This window comes from Triturus cristatus, chromosome 6 (genome assembly GCF_964204655.1).
Source record: "Triturus cristatus chromosome 6, aTriCri1.1, whole genome shotgun sequence".
NCBI classification, from domain to species: Eukaryota; Metazoa; Chordata; class Amphibia; order Caudata; family Salamandridae; genus Triturus; species Triturus cristatus.
Window position 1 is genome coordinate 1,908,110,540 of NC_140589.1, and position 20,893 is coordinate 1,908,131,432.

General features: G+C 48.5%; 1 protein-coding gene across 3 annotated transcripts in view; it reads right to left on the reverse strand.

Annotated features, from left to right (window-relative positions):
• The window catches only part of LOC146822411 (uncharacterized), a 233,276-nt gene that overhangs the window by 36,050 nt on the left and 176,333 nt on the right, over nt 1-20,893 (reverse strand). For 2 of the 3 annotated variants that reach the window (XM_085613500.1, XM_085613499.1), the window contains exons 5-7: nt 8,703-8,930; nt 6,749-6,865; nt 3,432-3,539 (exon numbers count right to left, since the gene is read on the reverse strand). In XM_085613500.1, the coding sequence (XP_085469626.1) occupies nt 3,432-3,539; nt 6,749-6,865; nt 8,703-8,930 (453 nt within the window). The remainder of the gene's footprint in view (nt 1-3,431; nt 3,540-6,748; nt 6,866-8,702; nt 8,931-20,893) is intronic. The other variant, XM_085613501.1, reaches the window with a different exon arrangement.

The window sequence follows — 20,893 nt, forward strand, 5'->3', positions numbered from 1 at the left end:
AGTTATTGCTAGGATATATCGAGTGTCGGGGGTTTGGGACGGAGCTCTTCTAGCTCAAGTCCTCCATGTTCAGCTGTTGGCCACGCCCCTCGTTAGATGCATGTTATTATGTGCTCTGAGAGGCAGGGAGCTCTCTCTCATACCCTGTCATTGTTAAATGCATGTTACAATGTGCTCTGAGAGGCAGGCAGCTCCCTCTCGTACCCGGTCTTGGTAGATGCATGTCAGTATGGGCTCGGAGAGGCAGAGAGCTCCCTCTTGTACCCGGTCCTTGGTAGATGCATGTCAGTATGTGCTCTGTGAGGCAGGGAGCTCCCTCTTGTACCCGGTCCTTGGTAGATGCACGTCAGTATGTGGTTTGAGGCAGGGAGCTCTCTCGTGTACCCTGTCCTTGTACTTGTTAGATGCATGTCAGTCTGTGCTCTGAGAGGCAGGGAGCTCCCTTTCGTACCCTGTCCTTATTAGATGCATGTTAGTATGTGCTCTGAGAGGCAGGGAGCTCCCTCTCGTACCTTGTCCTTGTTAGATGCGTGTTAGTAAGTGCTCTGAGAGGCAGTGAGCTCCCTCTCGTACCCTGTCCTTGGTAGATGCATGTCAGTATGTGTTCTGAGTTAGGGAGCTCTCTCTTGTATCCTGTCCTTGGTAGATGCATGTCAGATAGTGCTCTGATAGGGCAGGGAGCTCCCTCTTGTACCCGGTCCTTGTTAGATGTATGTCAGTCTGTGCTCTGAGAGGCAGGGAGCTCCTTTTCCTACTATGTCCTGGTTAGATGCATGTCATTCTGTGCTCTGAGAGGCAGGGAGCTCCCTCTTGTACCCTGGTTTTGGTAGATGCATGTCAGTATGTGTTCTGAGGCAGGGAGCTCTCTCTTGTACTCTGTCCTTGGTAGATGCAGGTCAGTCTGTGCTCGGAGAGGACGGGAGCTCCCTCTCGTAGCCTGTCCTTGTTAGAGGCAAGTTACTATGTGCTCTGAGAGGCAGGGAGCTCCCTCTCATACCCTATCCTTGTTAGATGCATGTCAGTCTGTGCTCTGAGAGGCAGGGAGCTAACTCTTGTACCCTAACCTTGTTAGATGCATGTTACTATGTGCTCTGAGAGGTAGGAAGCTTCCGCTTGTACCCGGTCCTTGGGAGATGCATGTCAGTCTGTGCTCTGAGAGGGAGGGAGCTCCCTTTCATACCCTGTCCTTATTAGATGCATGAGTCTGTGCTCTGAGAGGTAGGGAGCTCCCTCTCATACCGGGTCCTTGGTAGATGCATGTCAGTCTGTGCTCTGAGAGGTAGGGAGCTCCCTCTCGTACCGGGTCCTTGGTAGATTCATGTCAGTATGTGCTCTGAGAGGCAGGGAGCTCCCTCTTGTACACTGTCCTTGGTAGAGGAATGTCAGTCTGTGCTCTGAGAGGCAGGCAGCTCTCTCTCGTACCCGGTCCTTGGTAGATGCAGGTCAGTATGAGCTCTGAGAGGCAGCAGGCTCCTTCTCACAAACCACGGCAGTAAGTTACAGGTTTCTGGGTTCAGAGAGGCAGGAGCTCACTCTGGTGCTGTGCTTGTAATATGCATGTGACTGTGCTCTCAGAGGCAGATCTTTCCTGCACTGTGTGTTCCTGTAAGATTCATTTTACTATGAGCTGCGAGACACTGAGGTCGATCCCACACCCTGTGCTGTAGGATGCTTGTTCCAAGCCCTGAGACACAGAGTTCCACCTTCCGCTCTGTGCCGGTAGGATGCTTGTTACTAAGCCCTGAGAGACAAAGGGTTCCATCTACCGCTCTGTGCCTGAAGGATGCTTGCTACTATGACCTCTCAGAAGCAGAGGTTCCTCCCAGTCCCTCTACGATGTATGTTACTACAAACAGCTCCGCTATTACTATGCCTGTAGGATGCATCTTACTACGGTGTGAGAGACAAACAGCTCCCACAAACACTATGCCTGTAAGAGATTTGAGAAGCAGAGCTTTCTCTTCCACTCTGTGCGTGTAAGATTCATGTTGCTCGGAGTGCTGGAAGATCGCTTCCTCTCAGAATGTTTGCCTCTATGATGGATGTTAGTGGGCTCAGAGGCACATAAAGCTCCCTCTAACACTGTGTGCTTGTAAGATACAGAGCTTTGTCTCAGATGTCCCTGTGAGGTTTACTATCACTGTTAATGCAGAAGTTATAGACGCAATCTGAAGTACCTGCTGCTGGCCATAAGATGCAAATATTATACCTGTTTGTGCTCATTTCTCTCCTCCACACTGGTCCATCTTGCTCTTGTAGCCCTCAGTATCTTCTGAACAGAAAGTTTATAGCCTCAAGCAATGTTGTAGACTTACCATCGTAGTAATCAACCCACACTATCAATGTCAAGGTTAGGAACTTAGACCATCACTCCTTCTGAGACTTACCATCTCAGTAACCAACCCACACTATCAATGTCAAGGTTAGGATCTTAGACCTCCACTCCTTCTTCCAAGACTTACCATCGCAGTAACCAATCCACACTATCAATGTCAAGGTTAGGATCTTAGACCTCCAGTCCTTCTTCCGAGACTTACCATCGCAGTAACCAACCCACACTATCAATGTCAAGGTTAGGATCTTAGACCTCCACTCCTTCTTCCGAGACTTACCACCGCAGTAACCAACCCACACTATCAATGTCAAGGTTAGGATCTTAGACCTCCACTCCTTCTTCCGAGACTTACCATCGCAGTAACCAACCCACACTATCAAAGTCAAGGTTAGGATCATAGACCATCACTCCTTCTTCCAAGACTTACCATCGCAGTAATCAACTCACACTATCAATGTCAAGGTTAGGATCATAGACCTCCACTCCTTCTTCCGAGACTTACCATTGCAGTAATCAACCCACACGATCAATGTCAAAGTTAGGATCTTAGACCTCCACTCCTTCCGAGACTTACCATCGCAGTAATCAACCCACACTATCAATGTCAAGGTTAGGATCATAGACCTCCACTCCTTCTTCCGAGACTTACCATCGCAGTAATCAACCCACACTACCAATGTCAAGGTTAGGATCTTAGACCTCCACTCCTTCTTCCGAGACTTACCATCGCAGAAATCAACCCACACTACCAATGTCAAGGTTAGGATCTTAGACCTCCACTCCTTCTTCCGAGACTTACCATCGCAGTAATCAACCCACACTATCAGTGTCAAGGTTAGGATCATAGACCTCCACTCCTTCTTCCGAGACTTACCATCGCAGTAACCAACCCACACTATCAATGTCAAGGTTAGGATCATAGACCTCCACTCCTTCTTGAAAACCTTCTGATCTAAAGGCCTTACTGATGTACAACGGACTGCTTCAGGACAGCAAAAAACTCCTTGCGCCCATCCATTTCCCCTGTACTTCTCTGCCTTGTGTTGCCGTAAGCGTGTGTGTGTACACCTACACATGTATGGAAATTTCACCTCACCTTCTTCGGGGCTATTAGGGATGTTGATGACATCAGAATCGTCCAGCTCAGGATCATCGGCTTCTTTCTTCACAATAATGACCAGGTCAGCCTTCTCTTGGGAGGAATCTGAAGAACACAATAGAGCAACAGTGTGAAATCAAAGACAAGGCTTGTAATAACGTTGGGACAATGGAACCGCAGCAGGTTTATGTAACGATGCACAGCCAGTTCAAACTTTCCACACACGCGTTCAAGTCAGTACACAACACGGAGCCCTCATACTTCAATCAACGGCTTTACTTTCACCAATGCACCGGGCAACTTCGCTCAGCCTCACTCTCACTCGCGCACACACCCCGGATCCACAGAAGCAGAACCGGAGGTCGTCTTTCTCTTTCCAAGCAGCCAAATCCCAGAACGACCTCCCCCAACACACCAGGGCCTTCTCCTCACTTCTTGAACTCCGCAAGAAGCTGAAGAGCTCGCTAGTCAATTAATCTTCTTGTGGGACCATCGAGACTGCCTGTACTCAGGCCCAGCCTCACCACACATCCACACTCACCTACTCAGAGCCTAGATACCCTCATGGGTGACAAGCAGCGCTCTACAAATCCACCATACCTAATATTACATTACATGGGTTCCTCAGCACACATCCATGGTCACCTTAAGCCAGACAAAGCCCAACACGGCAGAACTATTCTTTATGTTAAACAGCTTTCAGTAACAAAGACAAGCAGAGTTATCCTTCCATTCACCTATATAAAGTCACCTTCAGCATCTAACGGGGAGCACAAGCAGTTATGCAACAATTTTTACTAATTAGAAATAAAGATTAATTTTTACTAAATTTGATGTTGTTCAGTTAGCCTGACTAGGCCTCAGTTAGGTTGCACTGACATCTATTTACCATTGAAGAATAGTTCATCTTTAATTTACGTGAGCAAAGCCGACCTCTAATCGTTGAAAGGAAGGCTCCCCAGAAGTGTCCGCAATGTCATAATTTGGGAAGCAGTGTTCAGATGTTCCTTTACTCTATAATATTTCAAGGTTTCCTGCTGAGGTTCTATGAATGCAATTCATTAGCTCAAATGACAATAAATTGCCTTAATTAGTTTTGCATAGCTTGGCCAATGGGATGTAGTCAGAAGTAGGGGGGCCATTATGATGGCGGGCGGATCGCCACCGCCCGACCGGCGGTGGCGATCCGCCCGCCATCACAACATCATTTACCCCCACCACATTACCATGGTGGGGGGGTACTGCGGCAGCCGGAAAGTCCGTCCGCCGCTTTTCCGCCAGTCAGCAATCGTTACGAACTGGGGCATGATATGTCGGTGGTGCCTGGAAGGCACCGCCATCCATATTACTATGCCGGGCTTTCAGGGCTGTTCCATGGCGGCAATGCCGCCATGGAAAGGCTGACGGGAATTGCTGTGGGGGCCCGTTTCGGGCCCCCGGGGAGTGGGGGGTTGGGAGGCTGCACGTACCCCCCTCACTGCCATGCACAAGGTGGCAGGCACTGCGCGGTGCCTGCCACGTTATGCATGGCAATGCACAACATGTATTTTTGGCATTGTGGCAAGTGCTGCTCACAGCAGCTCCCGCCGCAATGTCAAAGATATGGACTGCGACGGCCACGGTCATTTTCAGGTAAAAAGTTGTAATAAACAGGCAGCTCACGGAAAAACACAGTGAAGACTACATTTCTCATGTCCCTGCGAAGCCGACATTATGGAGGCGGAACGACTTTTCATCGCAGCCATATGTAGGACCAAAATCCCTATGACTCTTGTAGTCTCTCCCGGCTGTAAACTTACATTCCACAAGTGGTTTAAAAAGCAGGAAATAATTGGGGTGACCAATACCACGGTCGTTTTCTTGAAACACATTCTTTTTTTTCAAACGCATTCATTTGACTACGTTTTTGGGGGAGCACGGCGAAATCACGTGATTCCTCCCAATTATGTGACAGGAAACGCTGCTGCTTTCAAATGCGGAAGCGACAGACCGAACCTTAACATGCAGTGTATCAAGTTAGGTGAGGACGTGGACGCATCCTTCGATGAAGTAAGTGTAAAACGAACCTCTGGATATCAGAGGCTGTCACCACGGAACAAGCAATGTTAATTTTCTTATGCTCATTTCTTTTACACTTTTTCTTGGCAGAGTGTGACTACAAGGATGGTCCTTCCCGATAATCCTATGTAGCCCCAACAAAACATAGGCCATGTAGGTGAAATTCAGGATCACATTTTACTCCCAATAAAGAAGCGAACAACCAATGCTTGTTGTATAGTATATGTTGCACAGTATATGTATGTATTGTCTTCCACTGTTCATCCTTAGTGCCTTTTTAAATGTTTTTAAGAGCACATAAAAATGTAGCTAGAGGGAATAAACCACACGAGTGCCTGCAGAGCATCACAATAGCATCGGAGAATAAGCATTGAATATGAAACATGAAAAAAAAAACCTGATCAATGTTATCCTATTTCTTTCTCATTTCAGTATAGACCATAACAAAGGAAACAGTCCTAAAACCTGGTCAGTATCAGTTGCGTGCATATTCTTCTTACCATATCACTGTATGAAAACATATAATTGAAGGAGCAATAGGCTATCTTGAGATATAGGGATAACCACCACTGGCCCTGAAGAAGGCCAACTGACCTAGAGGGCATTTGATACGGCTGAAACATGTCGACGTCAGATGTAAGAGGTCAATATACCCTCATAACATCGCTCTGTTTTTAACATTGCCAAAGGACCAACACATTAAAGAATGTTATTAGGATCTGGCAAGCAATTTTAGACTTCAATCACTAAACATCTATAGTAAGGGCTCACCTTAGACATGCGTTGAGCCCGCCCATTCACACTCAGTGACTGGGACGTGGGTCTGATGATGAAGCAGGCCACGGGTCGTACCTGCAGGTGAGGACCCAACAATATGTCCAACAAGATGTACAGATCAAACTGATTTACCTGGGTGTAGATCTTACACGCAGTAGAGATAAACACTGGGCCACGCAACAATCTTGCGAACATTAGCTCGGTTCGCAAACCAAGGGTAACCCTCCATTATGGTATATATGACATTCGAGTCCCTACAATCCTTTTAGAAGTTGATAATGCCGCTGAGTTCCCCTGGGAGCACATCACAAGCACTTTTTTTAAAATCAGGACTAAAGATCATTACAGTCTGCATGGAGCTCGTCTTGCATAAAAGATCTGCATAAGTGATAAGCTGTCAAAGCAGAGCCTTCAAGGCCTGAAGGAAAACCTTTCAACTCTGAAAGTGATGGCAGTGTTTGGGAATGACGGTTACTCACTTGGGTTGGAAAGATCCATGCACTCGCCATCATCAGAGTCCTCGTTGTATATGGGACACGGCTCCTCTTCTTCCTTGACGCGAAACAGCAGGTCTGGGTTCAGCATCTCATCTTCTCCTGTTCAGAAAAAGGTGTTTGTGAGTTACTGTTTCACTGCAGTTTAATCCCTTTCTCCTCATAGCCACAGATGTTCTATTACTGTTATTACACAAGGACCTCATTCTGTACATAACAATCAAAACTTAAACATTACTTACATCAAGATAAGACAACCCAAGAAATAAACACTGCACCTATAAGCTACAAATCCTTCAACATCACTGTATAGAAAGCCCCACGGTTTTCTAAAATTCCCAATATTTCTAATTTTAGGGAAATATTTTAAAATGATTGAAGAATCTTCTGAACATACTTAAGCTATTCTGGAAGCAAGGAAGGATCCGCCCTTTACTACTTCCATGCCAGGAGCCACTTGTGAACTATCATAAACTGGGAAAACCCAAGTTACTGATCTAATTCCAATATCTTTAAGACTTCCTGACAACATTGGCTTCATACTCAGCTGAATTACACACCCAATTCATTTACTTCTCTCACTAAACACAAAATCCTAAAAATAGGAGACGTAAGATAGCAAAGAGAACATCTTCAAGGGCCACAGTTAATACTGCAGCAACTCCAGGTTTTATTAGTGGTGGCATGTAGTTCATAAATAAAAAGAGGGTTAAAATATAAACACAGATATTAAATGTGACAAAGATGTGTCCCATGAAGAAGGAATTAATATGAATTTGTGCCCCAACCTTTTCCTTTCACTTATTAATAATGTCTGGAGGGTCGAAAGCCTCTTGACACAATGTTCACATGACAACCTGCCCCTCATTCTATCTTTCTGGCAGACTCGCATGTTTTCTGCTGCAGTGGACTGCGTCACCAGAACTCCTGACCAGGGCTCTATCGGATTGTCAGTCTAGTGTCCAGCTGAGTCCTAGGCTACGTAGGGGTTTTGAAGCCCACACAAAGTGAACTCCTTGCAGCATAGTGAAGAACGTCCATATGCCCAGGCATCGTTTAACCTCTACCCTAGTGGGGAGACTGCCTAATCACATTCCCTTATAAATGTATGCGGTATGTCACCCCTGGACCCCTTCCCTCCCCCTAAGTGTACATGGTGTATGTGCGGTACATGTAGGGCACAGCAGGCCTGGCAGTGAAAAGTCAAAATGTTTGTAGAGAAAGAACATAAAATTTGACTTTTCATGGTCAAATCCCTTCCTACTCTGACCCCTCTGCCAACCTTTCTCCTTGGGTTAATGTATCAACTTTGTTCCTATGAAGAAGAGGCAAAGTACAAAATAAATACACCATTTGTTTTGTATCCAACATCACCAGTAGAGAGAAGAAGCTCCTGAAAACCTAAATGACATGTTGATGGCCATCCTTCTATGTCCTATTTTTAAAGAACAAAGGTCCTTAGCTTAATGATAAAAAATGAAAACATTTCAACATAGACTTCGATAAGAACTATGGACATTCTTCCAATGTCCAGCCGGACAAGGGAACATTTATTTTGGACAATACAAAAAGATTTGGACTAAATAAAGAGCACGGAAAAAATGAAACAAGGGCACAATCCTGTACCGAGTTTTAACAGAAGAAAAATGAGAAGAAAGCAAAAATAGCAGGCAAAAACTTTGGGAACAAGAAGTGGCTTACAGTACAGTAAAATCTTGAGTAAGCTCTAACCAACAGAAACCACAATGCATTTTTCACAATGGATAAATTGAGGTACTGTTTTGAAAAGTCGACGTTTCGATCCCTAGCTCCTAATACAATGGGATTATCCTCAGGACTACACAATAAACAATTGCCTGATTTGATTTTGACGCCTTAAAAATTGGCTCGTGATGTGCCAAAAACAGCAAAGGTAGCCCGTAGTATTGCGTTGAATCACCTTGAATAAGGCTTGTGGCCGTGTCTGGGAGATAGAGATCTAAATCCAGCTGGTGAAGGCGTATGCAGGAGTGATCCAGGATGCCTAGCAGCAAGCGGTGGCTGCTGGTTTGTTCGGAGCTCAATGGAGTCTCTCTGAGCCGGGACGGGGATCGTCCGGTCTTCCATTCCTTAGGGTATAATACCTTGAACAGGTGGGGCCAGTTATTTGCTCCATAATTTTCAGACACTGCAACATAATTAAGAGCTGCATCTTAGTTATTGGTATCTGTGTACACATAGGTAAAACTCTAATAAACCTTTACTTAAATAAAAGAAGAAATGTCCCCAAATGCACAGAGAAATCCCCTGTTATTGTTATTTTCGGGTGGAGGGCTGGTTCGAAAATAGAAAAAACATGGTTTGCAAGGCACCATTGCATGGCTTCAGCTGTACAGGCCTGCCCCTGCCCCCACCCCCCATGAAGAGCCGGACCCTGAACTGCTGCAGTGAACTTGGGAGTGTTTGTGCCTAGACCCTGCAATTATTTCAACAAACATCTGATAGAGGCTTCTAGCCACCGGTTCCTTACCTACGAATTATCCCCAGGCCTGAGACTGAATCCGGAAAGATTTTGTGAGCAGTACCCCTGCTCGCTGGTAGTGGGCGTCATTCAACTCCGCGTGGCATCACTGACATCGTCCGCACCAGAAATTACATTTGTGTTGACTATATAGGCGCCACCCAGGCGTGCTGGGATCAGTTATTTTCTTCAAGTCAGCACAGATCCGGGAAGAGCTGCCCCTTAGTCGTTTTTTGGATAAGCTTTTTCGACATTTTGTTGAAGTCTTTTGATGTCTTACCTCCTCGTGTGGCAGGGATCTCTTCTAATAAGGCCGGCTTGAAGCCCCGCAGTGCCTGTCACTGACAGAGGTCAGTGACAGACCTGCACCTTGTTTGCCTATGGTGCCTCAAGCAGGACCATGACCCGAAGGCCTGTTCCGACTGCTGTGCCATGCAGTCAAAGGCCTTGAGGGAGTGATCCCTCAAACTCCTAACTGTTCGATGTATGACGACGTGACAATTAAGGTCCAGACCGAGAGAAAAGTCCTGGGAATGGTTGCAAGGCCCGGGGTCGTCGTCGCATTCCAAGTCATCAAGCCATTTGTTACATTCCACGAAAACAAGAAAAGTAACAAGTCGAAGTGGTCTTCAACTTCGCTTGAGCCATTGGCCGGCAAGATGAGGGAGCGTTGCCACTCGATGTCAGCTCCTGAGTCGACTCCGCACCTCCCTGAATTTCCAGGAGCCGGAGCGACCCCCACCCAAATTCAAGAGTTTTATAAGGCCATGCACCTCATATCTGGGCGGCCCGTTCCCGCCGGCATTCCTTCGGCCATGCGGGTTCAGGAGTGGGGATGTGGAGGGGGTGTTGTCTGACACCGGGGCCGACTGGTGTCATGTAATCTTGGCCAGTACCTGAGCCCTATTCTTAAAGGTTAGGACTCAGGAGGAATGGGAGGGGGTCACTGCACCCTGAGAAATACCAGCCTTATGAGGAAGGTAATAGGGACAGATGTGAGAATCTGGGTTAAGCCAGTGGTCTAGACACTTCTCCAGATACTGGTATGTTTTTCCCCCTACCGTGGCTACGGAGGAGACAGCATCCTTTGCAATGGTGGTGCAGAGGGCGGCTGAGGTCCCTGACCTTAGTTTACCCTCAGTAGCAGTCAAGAGTAACATCTTGACAGAGGTGCTGCAACCGGGAGTGTCCCCCTGAGAACTGCTATTCCCGTTCAACACCGCCATCATGGACATCCTACTTGGGATCTGGTCCAAACCCAACACAGGGGCTCCAGTAAATAGGATGATTGCCAGCCGCCACTGACCCGCTCAGGGGATTTAAACTTCCTCACCGAACACCCTACCCAGGAGAGTTTGATGGTCCAAGCCGATATGTCCCATGTAAATCCTGGCACATTCCCCACCACACCCGGACAGAGAATCCAAGTGTTTGGACGCTTTGAGGAAGAAGATGGTTTCTTCCGCCAGCCTGGCACAGTGGTCTGTCAGCACTGCTTGCCTTTTGGGCCGTTATTCCCACTCCCTGTGGGACACAGTTGCAATGGTGGCCCGGACTGTACTTTCTAATGGGATGGAAATAAGCGTCCTGCAAGTCCGACGCTACCATCCAGTCTCCTGGGTCTAGGGCAGATAGGACCTGAGCTAGAGTGAGCATTTTGAAGTCTCCTTCTTGAGGAAGAAGTTGAGAGATTGCAGGTCTAGGATAGGACTAAGGTCCTATCCTAGACCTCCTGGGAGAGATGCTACGAAGTTCGCAATACACTGTGGACTAGACACTACCAACTCACTAGGCAGAGCGGTTCCGGCGATGGAGGCCTTACTGCACCATGCCTGGTTGAGAACGACTGACTTTTTGGGGGATGTAAAACCCTCTTTTATGGACATGCCCTTTGATGGCTCCCGTTTCTTCAGGGACAAGGCAGATTCGGCGCTGGAGCGCTTTAAGGACAGCAGGGTTACGGCCAGGTCCTTGGGCCTTTCCTCGTCTCCGTGCCACCCCCAATCCGCAGTTCGCTTTCATGGCTATGGAAGGGGTGTACAGCTATGTCCTGTCCAGCTACCATGGCAAGCAAGCTTTCCAGCCTCTGTGTGGCTGTGGACGCAGCACATACAGGGCCCGTGTGTTGGGTGGCCAGCGGGTGGGTCAGTTCACCAAACCCCCATCAGTCGCAGCCTCCAAAGCCTCCTAGTCTGCCTTCTTACCATCATGGGCACCCAGTGAGAGGCAGGATTTACCATCACCTGCGCTACAGGGAGTCCATATCATCAGATAGGTGAGTTTTGCAGATTATCCAAAGGGGTTACTCCCTCCCCTTTGAGTCTATCCCTCCCTCCATGCCACCTACTTATGATAGGTTCACGGAGGACCATCGATCTCTTCTACACCAGGACGTGACATCCCTTTTGACCAAAGGAGCCATAGAGAGAGTGCCGATGCCAGAAGTGGGTCATGGTTCTTATTCCTGCTACTTTGTATCCCCAAAGACGGAGGCCTTCGTCCCATCCTTGACCTGAAATCTCTCAACTTCTTCCTCAAGAAGGAGAAGTTTAAGATTCTCACTCCAGCTCAGGTCCTGTCCTCCCTGGACCCAGGAGCCCGGACGGTAGCGTTGAACTTGCAGGACGCGTATTTCCATAATACTGTCCTGCCTGTCCACAGGCATTACCTGCACGTCACGGTGGAACATGAGCACTTTCAGTTTGCTGTGCTCCGCTTTGGCTTCACCAGCGCCCCTCAGGTGTTCACCAAGGAGATGGCGGTGGTCGCAGCTCATCTGGGGAGATCATGAGTGACCGCCTTCCCCTATCTCGACGACTGGCTGTTGAAAGCTGGGTCACCCCAGGCTGTTGTCTCCCCCTCCAGACTACAGCGGACCTCCTGCACTCACTGGGGTTCACTATCAGCGTGCCAAAGTCACACCTGACTCCCGCTCAGATGCCCCCTTACATTAGAGCTGTTCTGGGCACGGTGAGGTTTTAGGCCTATCCTCCTAAACAGTGAGCCCAGGATATACCGATGTTTCAGCCTCCATCCTGGATTTCGGTGAGACTGACTGAGGCTGCTGGGCCTCATAGCTTCCGGCATCCTGCTGGTGACACATGCCCGTTGGCATATGCGGGCTCTGCAGTGGGACCTGAAGTTCCAGTGGGCACAGCATATGGGAAATCTCTCCAACACGGTCCAGATCTTGGAGGGAACTGGAAAAGATCTACAGTGGGGGTTAACAAACCGTGACTGGTCCATCAGCAGACCCCTCTCCCTTCCCCAACCAGATCTAACGGTAGTGACAGATATGTCACTCCTGGGCTGGGGTGGCCATCTACTCCTGGGCCGGGGTGGCCATCTGGGAGAGGAGGAGATCAAATGACTCTGGTCTCTGGCAAAATGTGGACTTCACATCAACCTGTTGGAGCTTCAAGCGATCCGTTTGGGATTGAAAGCTTTTCTGCCCTCCATCCAGGGATGGCTGGTGCAGGTGTTCATGAACAACACCATCGCCATGTGGTACTGTTAAGTAATATCTTTCTGCAATATCTGCTCTGCTTTTCTGTAGTTTCCTGACTAACCTTTCCTTTTCCAATCCTCTATTGTAAATAGGTTTTTGAAAGTTTTGCAACATAAGTTTCCTCCTTCTCCTTTCATTATGTCAAATTATGCGGCAGGGTTAAGTAAATTATGTGGCAAGAAAAGCCAATTTATGCGGCATAATGCAGTACATTTTTGTAGGAAAGTAAGATCTGCTTTCATGGTTACCCCCATTTTTTGCAGGAGTCATCATGTTTTTCTGATTAGTCTGACTGGGATCCTGCCAATCAGGACCCCAGTCCCTGCCCTTCCTCCATAAACTGCACCTTGAGGAGTTCTTACGTACACTCCAGATTGGCTTCTGGTGTAACCTCATAAGTCCCTAGTATATGATACTAGGTTACCCAAGGCATAGGTACACCAGGGGTCCCCTATGGGCTGAAGCATGCATTATGCCACCCATAAGAGACCACTAAAATGGTTACCCACAGGCCTGCCATTGCAGCCTGTGTGAGCTGGTGATGGCACCACTTATGACAAATATGGGTTTTCTTCTATCTGAGGTCACTACACTTAAAACCTGTAAGTCACCCCTAAGGCAGGCCTTTCAAGCCTGAAGTGAGGGTGCTTGGTTTTGTATGTGAGGGTGCCCCTGCATGAGCAGGACACCCCTACAAACCCCAGAGTCCATTCTCCAGGCGTTGTAAGTGCCTCCGCCATAACAATACATAGAGTGGCCATGCGTCATTACTCGATAACCATCTCTAAACTGGCTGTAACGAACCCTGGCATGTTTGGCATCAAACATGATGGAATCAAACCCCAAAACCGTAAACGGTGTTGTAGGTGGGATTCCATGCACTGGGGGGGCTCCTCCTGGAAGCTCTCCATGCTCCCGGTACCAGGCTTCCAAACTAAGCTGCTGCCGACCAGAGACCCGATTCTGCCCTCCGACTGCTAGGCCGAGCTCGAGCAGAGGACGCAGGACAATAGGGTTCCTGTGACAGGGAGGTGTGACCCCCTCCCAGACAGGGTTTAGTGCATTGGGCCGGGGTGGGGGAGCTTGCCAGCACCACCAGACTGCTTGGCATTGCAACTCTTGTATGACTGCGTGAGCAGTGGCGGTCTCTTAGGGCCAAACCTATAGGAATCTACAGCAAAAATCAACAGCAGCCAAGATGTAATCACCCTGCCTGAGCGCTGGCTGTCGACCAGCTGAGAAACACCAGAGTATGAAACACCATGAGAGGAGCGCGTGCCGACAGAGGCTTCACCGCTGCACAGAGGTTTACTCTGCATTCAGAAGCAGATGTTGCCACAAGCGTTGCTGCTGTGGCACTGACACAGCAGCACAGATGCCAGCATGTGCAGACGTGAACCCTCCATGAGCTGCCCTTCTGAGGTCACAGCTGCCTCGCTCATGAGGGACAGGCGTGCACCGAACGCCGGGTGGAACCACCAGAAGCACATTGGCTTTGGTGTGAGTTCATGGATATTTTGTGGGACATCCAGCAGCAGGCGTTTCTCGTTAATGCTGTTCAAACATCTGCATCGACCCTTGATCGCGGTCGAGTCACTGCGGCATCTGTAAAGGCCTGCAGCGCCCCAGGAAAGCCTCGTCTTTCTCTTGAATGTGAATTCCCTCCCTTTCACGGGCGACGGTACGCCGTCCATGTCCCGAGGGCGGCGCCGTTCCCCAAAGCTGTTTGCACTTCATAGAGCCACCCTTTGAGCGCTGTCTTGGGTGAGACTTAAAAAGGGGGCACGGGCCGGTGCCCATCACCTGCGAATAGAATTCAGGCGCCCCAGTTTTACAAACACCTCTCAAATAAAGCCTTCTCAACTCCACAGAAATGAGATTCGCTGGAAGCCTTTCCACAGATGCATTTTCTATTTCTTCGATTAAAAAAAAACATATTCGAAAACGGATCACCTACAGGGATAATCTCTGTCTGTTCTAAAATACGTCACATTACCCAACTTCCTGGGGAGTATTTAGAACTAAAACTTTAAATCATTGTTCAAGGGGGCTACGGGCCCAAAAGACCCGTAAAATAATTCATCTTTCTGCGGCAGAAGAAAAATATCAACAAATCCACTTCATAACGGACGTCTTGAAGTATCACAATAAAAAGAATCTCAAATGAAGAGTAATTCCCCTGCATTTATGCGAGGGCCGCCCAGATGGTGACTGCAACTGACTGGAAAAGGAAAGGGTCCGAAAGAGAGTCAGAGGGCGGAGAGAAGAGGCGCACCATGAGGATGAACCAACAACCTCATGATCACTCGAACAAGAAACAGGTTCGACGCGACCTGCGGCCACTGATGGAGCATCCGTCCAACAGGAACAAGGTGTCCACGTGCCCACTGCGTCTACGAGCTCCTCAGCAATCCTACAACTGTGGACTCGGGGGTGGACCTCATCGTAATATGGTATGATGGCCGTGGTGGGGAGAGGGCCTCCCTTAACATCCGGAGGAGCAGGCCGCCCAGAGGGATGAAGGGAGGAAGGCTGCGGAGACGGGGGGGGGGGGGGGGGGGAGAATGTTTTTTAGGTTAAGGATGTAGTCTGTCCCATGTGAGGTGGTCTTAACTCACATTCTTTCTATGAAAGTATTTGATAAATTACAGAATCGTATATGTGTGATATTTACAAATACTAAATACAGTGGATATAAAAAAAAAAGTTGATGTCAGAACTGAGATCTGTGACGAGTGCTTAAATATTTCAAACCCAAAATCATCTCCTGGATTGAAAAGCTGCCATCCCTGAGAGATTCCGGACCAGTGTGCGCCATGCTTGTCCGGCATCAGTGTCCGTGCACAAAGAACAGTAACTGTTTGTATAGTGGCGATTGGGACACAAATGAGCAATTGGCAACAAGACAGTGTGCCAGTGTGCTGAGGCGGTGTGTTACACAGTGCCAGTAAGAGAGTGTGCCAGTGTGCTGAGGAGGTGTGTTAAACACTGCCAGTAAGAGAGTGTGCCAGTATGCTGAGGCGGAGTGTTACACAGTGCCAGTAAGAGAGTGTGCCAGTGTGCTGAGGCGGAGTGTTACACAGTGCCAGTAAGAGAGTGTGCCAGTGTGCTGAGGAGGTGTGTTAAACACTGCCAGTAAGAGAGTGTGCCAGTATGCTGAGGCGGAGTGTTACACAGTGCCAGTAAGAGAGTGTGCCAGTGTGCTGAGGAGGTGTGTTAAACACTGCCAGTAAGAGAGTGTGCCAGTATGCTGAGGCGGAGTGTTACACAGTGCCAGTAAGAGAGTGTGCCAGTGTGCTGAGGCGGAGTGTTACACAGTGCCAGTAAGAGAGTGTGCCAGTGTGCTGAGGAGGTGTGTTAAACACTGCCAGTAAGAGAGTGTGCCAGTATGCTGAGGCGGAGTGTTACACAGTGCCAGTAAGAGAGTGTGCCAGTGTGCTGAGGAGGTGTGTTAAACACTGCCAGTAAGAGAGTGTGCCAGTATGCTGAGGCGGAGTGTTACACAGTGCCAGTAAGAGAGTGTGCCAGTGTGCTGAGGCGGAGTGTTACACAGTGCCAGTAAGAGAGTGTGCCAGTGTGCTGAGGAGGTGTGTTAAACACTGCCAGTAAGAGAGTGTGCCAGTATGCTGAGGCGGAGTGTTACACAGTGCCAGTAAGAGAGTGTGCCAGTGTGCTGAGGAGGTGTGTTAAACACTGCCAGTAAGAGAGTGTGCCAGTATGCTGAGGCGGAGTGTTACACAGTGCCAGTAAGAGAGTGTGCCAGTGTGCTGAGGCGGAGTGTTACACAGTGCCAGTAAGAGAGTGTGCCAGTGTGCTGAGGAGGTGTGTTAAACACTGCCAGTAAGAGAGTGTGCCAGTATGCTGAGGCGGAGTGTTACACAGTGCCAGTAAGAGAGTGTGCCAGTGTGCTGAGGAGGTGTGTTAAACACTGCCAGTAAGAGAGTGTGCCAGTATGCTGAGGCGGAGTGTTACACAGTGCCAGTAAGAGAGTGTGCCAGTGTGCTGAGGCGGAGTGTTACACAGTGCCAGTAAGAGAGTGTGCCAGTGTGCTGAGGAGGTGTGTTAAACACTGCCAGTAAGAGAGTGTGCCAGTATGCTGAGGCGGAGTGTTACACAGTGCCAGTAAGAGAGTGTGCCAGTGTGCTGAGGCGGTGTGTTAAACACTGCCAGTAAGAGAGTGTGCCAGTGTGCTGAGGAGGTGTGTTAAACACTGCCAGTAAAGAGTGTGCCAGTGTGCTGAGGAGGTGTGTTAAACACTGCCAGTAAGACAGTGTGCTGAGGAGGTGTGTTAAACACTGCCAGTAAGAGAGTGTGCCAGTGTGCTGAGGAGGTGTGTTAAACACTGCCAGTAAGAGAGTGTGCCAGTGTGCTGAGGAGGTGTGTTAAACACTGCCAGTAAAGAGTGTGCCAGTGTGCTGAGGAGGTGTGTTAAACACTGCCAGTAAGAGAGTGTGCCAGTGTGCTGAGGAGGTGTGTTAAACACTGCCAGTAAGAGAGTGTGCCAGTGTGCTGAGGAGGTGTGTTAAACACTGCCAGTAAAGAGTGTGCCAGTGTGCTGAGGAGGTGTGTTAAACACTGCCAGTAAAGAGTGTGCCAGTGTGCTGAGGAGGTGTGTTAAACACTGCCAGTAAGAGAGTGTGCCAGTGTGCTGAGGAGGTGTGTTAAACACTGCCAGTAAAGAGTGTGCCAGTGTGCTGAGGGGGCGTGTTAAACACTGCCAGTAAGACAGTGTGCCAAGGCAGTGAGTTGATCGCTGCCTGTAAGACAGTGTGCCAGTGTGCTGAGGGGGCGTGTTAAACACTGCCTGTAAGACACTGTGCCACAGTGATGAGGCAGCGTATTAAACACTGTCAGTAAGACATTGTGCTGAGGCGGTGTGTTAAACACTGGCAATAATAGAGTGTGCCAGGTGCTGAGGCGGTCTGTTAAACACTGCCGATGAGATAGTGGAGACCTGTTCCTTTGGGACATACCTGCTCGGCCCTGTGTAGATCTTGTTGGGAGCACCCTCTGTACTTCCTTTGCGCGACGAAGGTCGGACGCTGATTTCCAGGCGCATTCACACCCTGGGCTAGGACTTCAGCCCCCAGGGTGCATCAGCGGGTGCACAGCTGCCGCGAGTGAGGGGGAGGCGTGGTGACCGCGCATAAAGCGCCGCCTCTACCCCCGCGGCGCGGGACACGCGCGGGACAGCGTCCCAGACCAGGGGTGGGCCTGTCAGAGACAGTTAGAGGCAGGGCTGGGCAATCCCCCTAAGATTTCGGCCGAGGGATTGTACATTTATACTGTTTGTTTATTGTGGTACTGTTGTTTTAAACACATACCCTGAGTTTGTACTCGGCCAACCATGAGTAAGCCTAAAAACAGTAAAGGTCGGATTGCTGTAGGGACCTTAGATGCTTTTTTGCAGAGGGCAGAATCTGTCCTTCTACACGAAATACAGCTCACAGAACGAAGGCTGTCTCTGAAGCCTCCACCTCCTCAGAGCAGACGGTCCTTGTCCCCCGCACTTGTGGAATCGAGTGTGGCGGTTAACAAGGAGTTATCTCTTTCATGGACTAGCACCCCAGCACAAGCTGCGATAGATCGAGCTATAAACAACACCTCCCCATTATCGTCGGAATTTAGTCCCGATAGGTCTGTAGTTATTACTAGGGGACAAAAGGCCATTTTATAAACGTAGGCCAGAACACACTGTAGAACCGCCCCTAAAAAAAGGCAAAGGCAAAAATACTCAAAAGCAGAGTAAGCCTGCGCTGAGAACTATGGGGAAGAAAGGGGAAATTGCAGCTGGCGTGTCTGGAAAAGGAATATGCTACTCACCAGTATGCATCTGTTCTTGGCATGTAGAGCTGCAGAGCCACACACTTAGGATAAGATCGCCATCTGGTGTTGGGCTCAGATGATTGCAGGTTGTTGTTGTCTTCGGAAGAAGTCTTTGGTCACGAGATAGGTGACTCCTCCCCTGGACAACAGTGCGCATGGGCATCCACTCCATCCTCAGATTGTTTTTCGCCATGATGGGAAATGATGGAGTGTATAAGAATAAAGAGAAAGGATGTCCATGTGTAATGTCTAATTAAGGCAATGCTGGAACAGATACAGGTCCCGGGGAGGTGGGTGGGCGTGTGTGGCTCTGCAGCTCTACATGCCAAGAACAGATGCATACTGGTAAGTAGCATATTCCGTTCGAGGTATATGAGCTGCAGATCACACACTTAGGATAGACTATATAGCAGTGTCTCCCCTAGCGGTGGTCACCTGTATCTGTTGCAGCAGTTTGGAATAGAGTTTTTAGGACAGCCTGGCCTACGGAAGCTTGTTGTTTGGATTGCACATCAACACAGTAATGTTTAGTAAAGGTGTGTGTGGTAGACCATGTGGCTGCTTTGCAAATATCTTCTAAGGGAATGTTCCCTAAGAATGCCATAGAGGCCCCTATTTTACGTGTGGAGTGCGCTCTAGGGGGAACTGTAAGAGTGCGTTTAGCTTTTTGGTAACATATTTGGATACATTTAACTATCCACCTGGCTATACCGGATTTTGAAATGGGGTTGCCTTTATGTGGTGGAGAGAAAGCAACAAACAGTTGTTTGGTTTTGCAAAAAGCTTTGATTCTGTCGATGTAATAAAGCAAGGCTCTTTTAACATCTAAGGTATGTAGGGCTCTCTCCGCTACTGAGTCTGGATTAGGGAAGAAGACTGGCAGCTCGACTGATTGGTTAAGATGGAAAGGGGAAATGACTTTTGGTAGGAATTTAGGGTTTGTCCTAAGAACCACTTTGTTACGATGTAGTTGTAGAAATGGTTCTTCAATAGTTAAGGCTTGTATCTCACTTACCCTTCGCAGGGATGTGATTGCGATAAGGAAAGCCACTTTCCATGTAAGGAATTGCAGTTCGCATTTATGCATAGGTTCAAATGGAGGGCCCATGAGCTTGTTAGAACAATATTTAGATTCCACACTGGGGAAGGTGGTAATCTTGGAGGAATAATTCTTTTGAGACCTTCCATGAAGGCTGTGATAGCTGGTACCTTAAATAGTGACAAGTGTTGTCGATTTTGTAAGTAGGCTGCTAACGCTGCTAGGTGTAGACGTATGGAGGAATACGCTAAATTGCATCTTTGCAAGTGTAGTAAATAGCAAATAATGTTTTGGATGGAAGCATCCAGTGGGCGTATATCATTGTTAGTGCAGTAAATGGCAAATCTTTTCCATTTTGCAGCATGACGTGCCCTAGTAGTAGGTCTTCTAGCTTCTTTTATGATATTCATACAGTCTGGTGGGAGATTGAGGTAACCGAACTCTAAGACTTCAGGAGCCAGATCGCCAAGTTCAGTTGCTGTGGATCTGGGTGTCTGATTTCTCCATGGTTCTGGGTTAATAAGGCCGGAGAAATGCGCAGTTTTTGATGTGGAACTAGCGATAGTTCCAGAAGTGTTGTGAACCAGGGTTGACGTGCCCAAGTGGGAGCTACTAGAATCAGTTTTAGAGACTGTTGTTTGAGCTTTCGTACCACAAATGGAATGAGTGGGAGAGGCGGAAAAGCGTACGCAAATCTGCCTGACCAGTTCATCCATATTGCATTGCCCTTCGACTGTGGGTGTGGAAACCTGGCGGCGAAGGTTGTGCATTTTGCGTTTTCGTGTGTGGCGAACAGGTCTATGTCTGGTTGGCCCCATTTTTGGAAGAATGGGAGTAGGACTTTGGGGTGTAATTCCCATTCGTGGATTTGCTGTGTCTGTCGACTTAGGAGATCGGCCACCTGGTTGTGAACCCCTGGAAGGTGTTCCGCTAGCAGGTAGATGTTTTGGGGAATTGCCCATCTCCAGATGTTCTGTGCGAGTTGGGACAGTTGGAGAGAATGTGTCCCCCCCCTGTTTTTGTATGTAATACATGGTCGTCATGTTGTCTGTGCGGATAAGGACAGTTTTGTTCCTTAGATGTACCTGAAAGGATTTCAGTGCTAGGAACACCGCTAGAAGTTCTAGGTGATTGATATGGAGCAGTTTTTGTTGAGTGGTCCATCTGCCCTGAGTGGTGTGTTGAAGGAGATGGGCTCCCCACCCCGTGAGAGATGCGTCGGTCGTCAGCACTACTTGTGGAAGAGGCTCTAAGAAC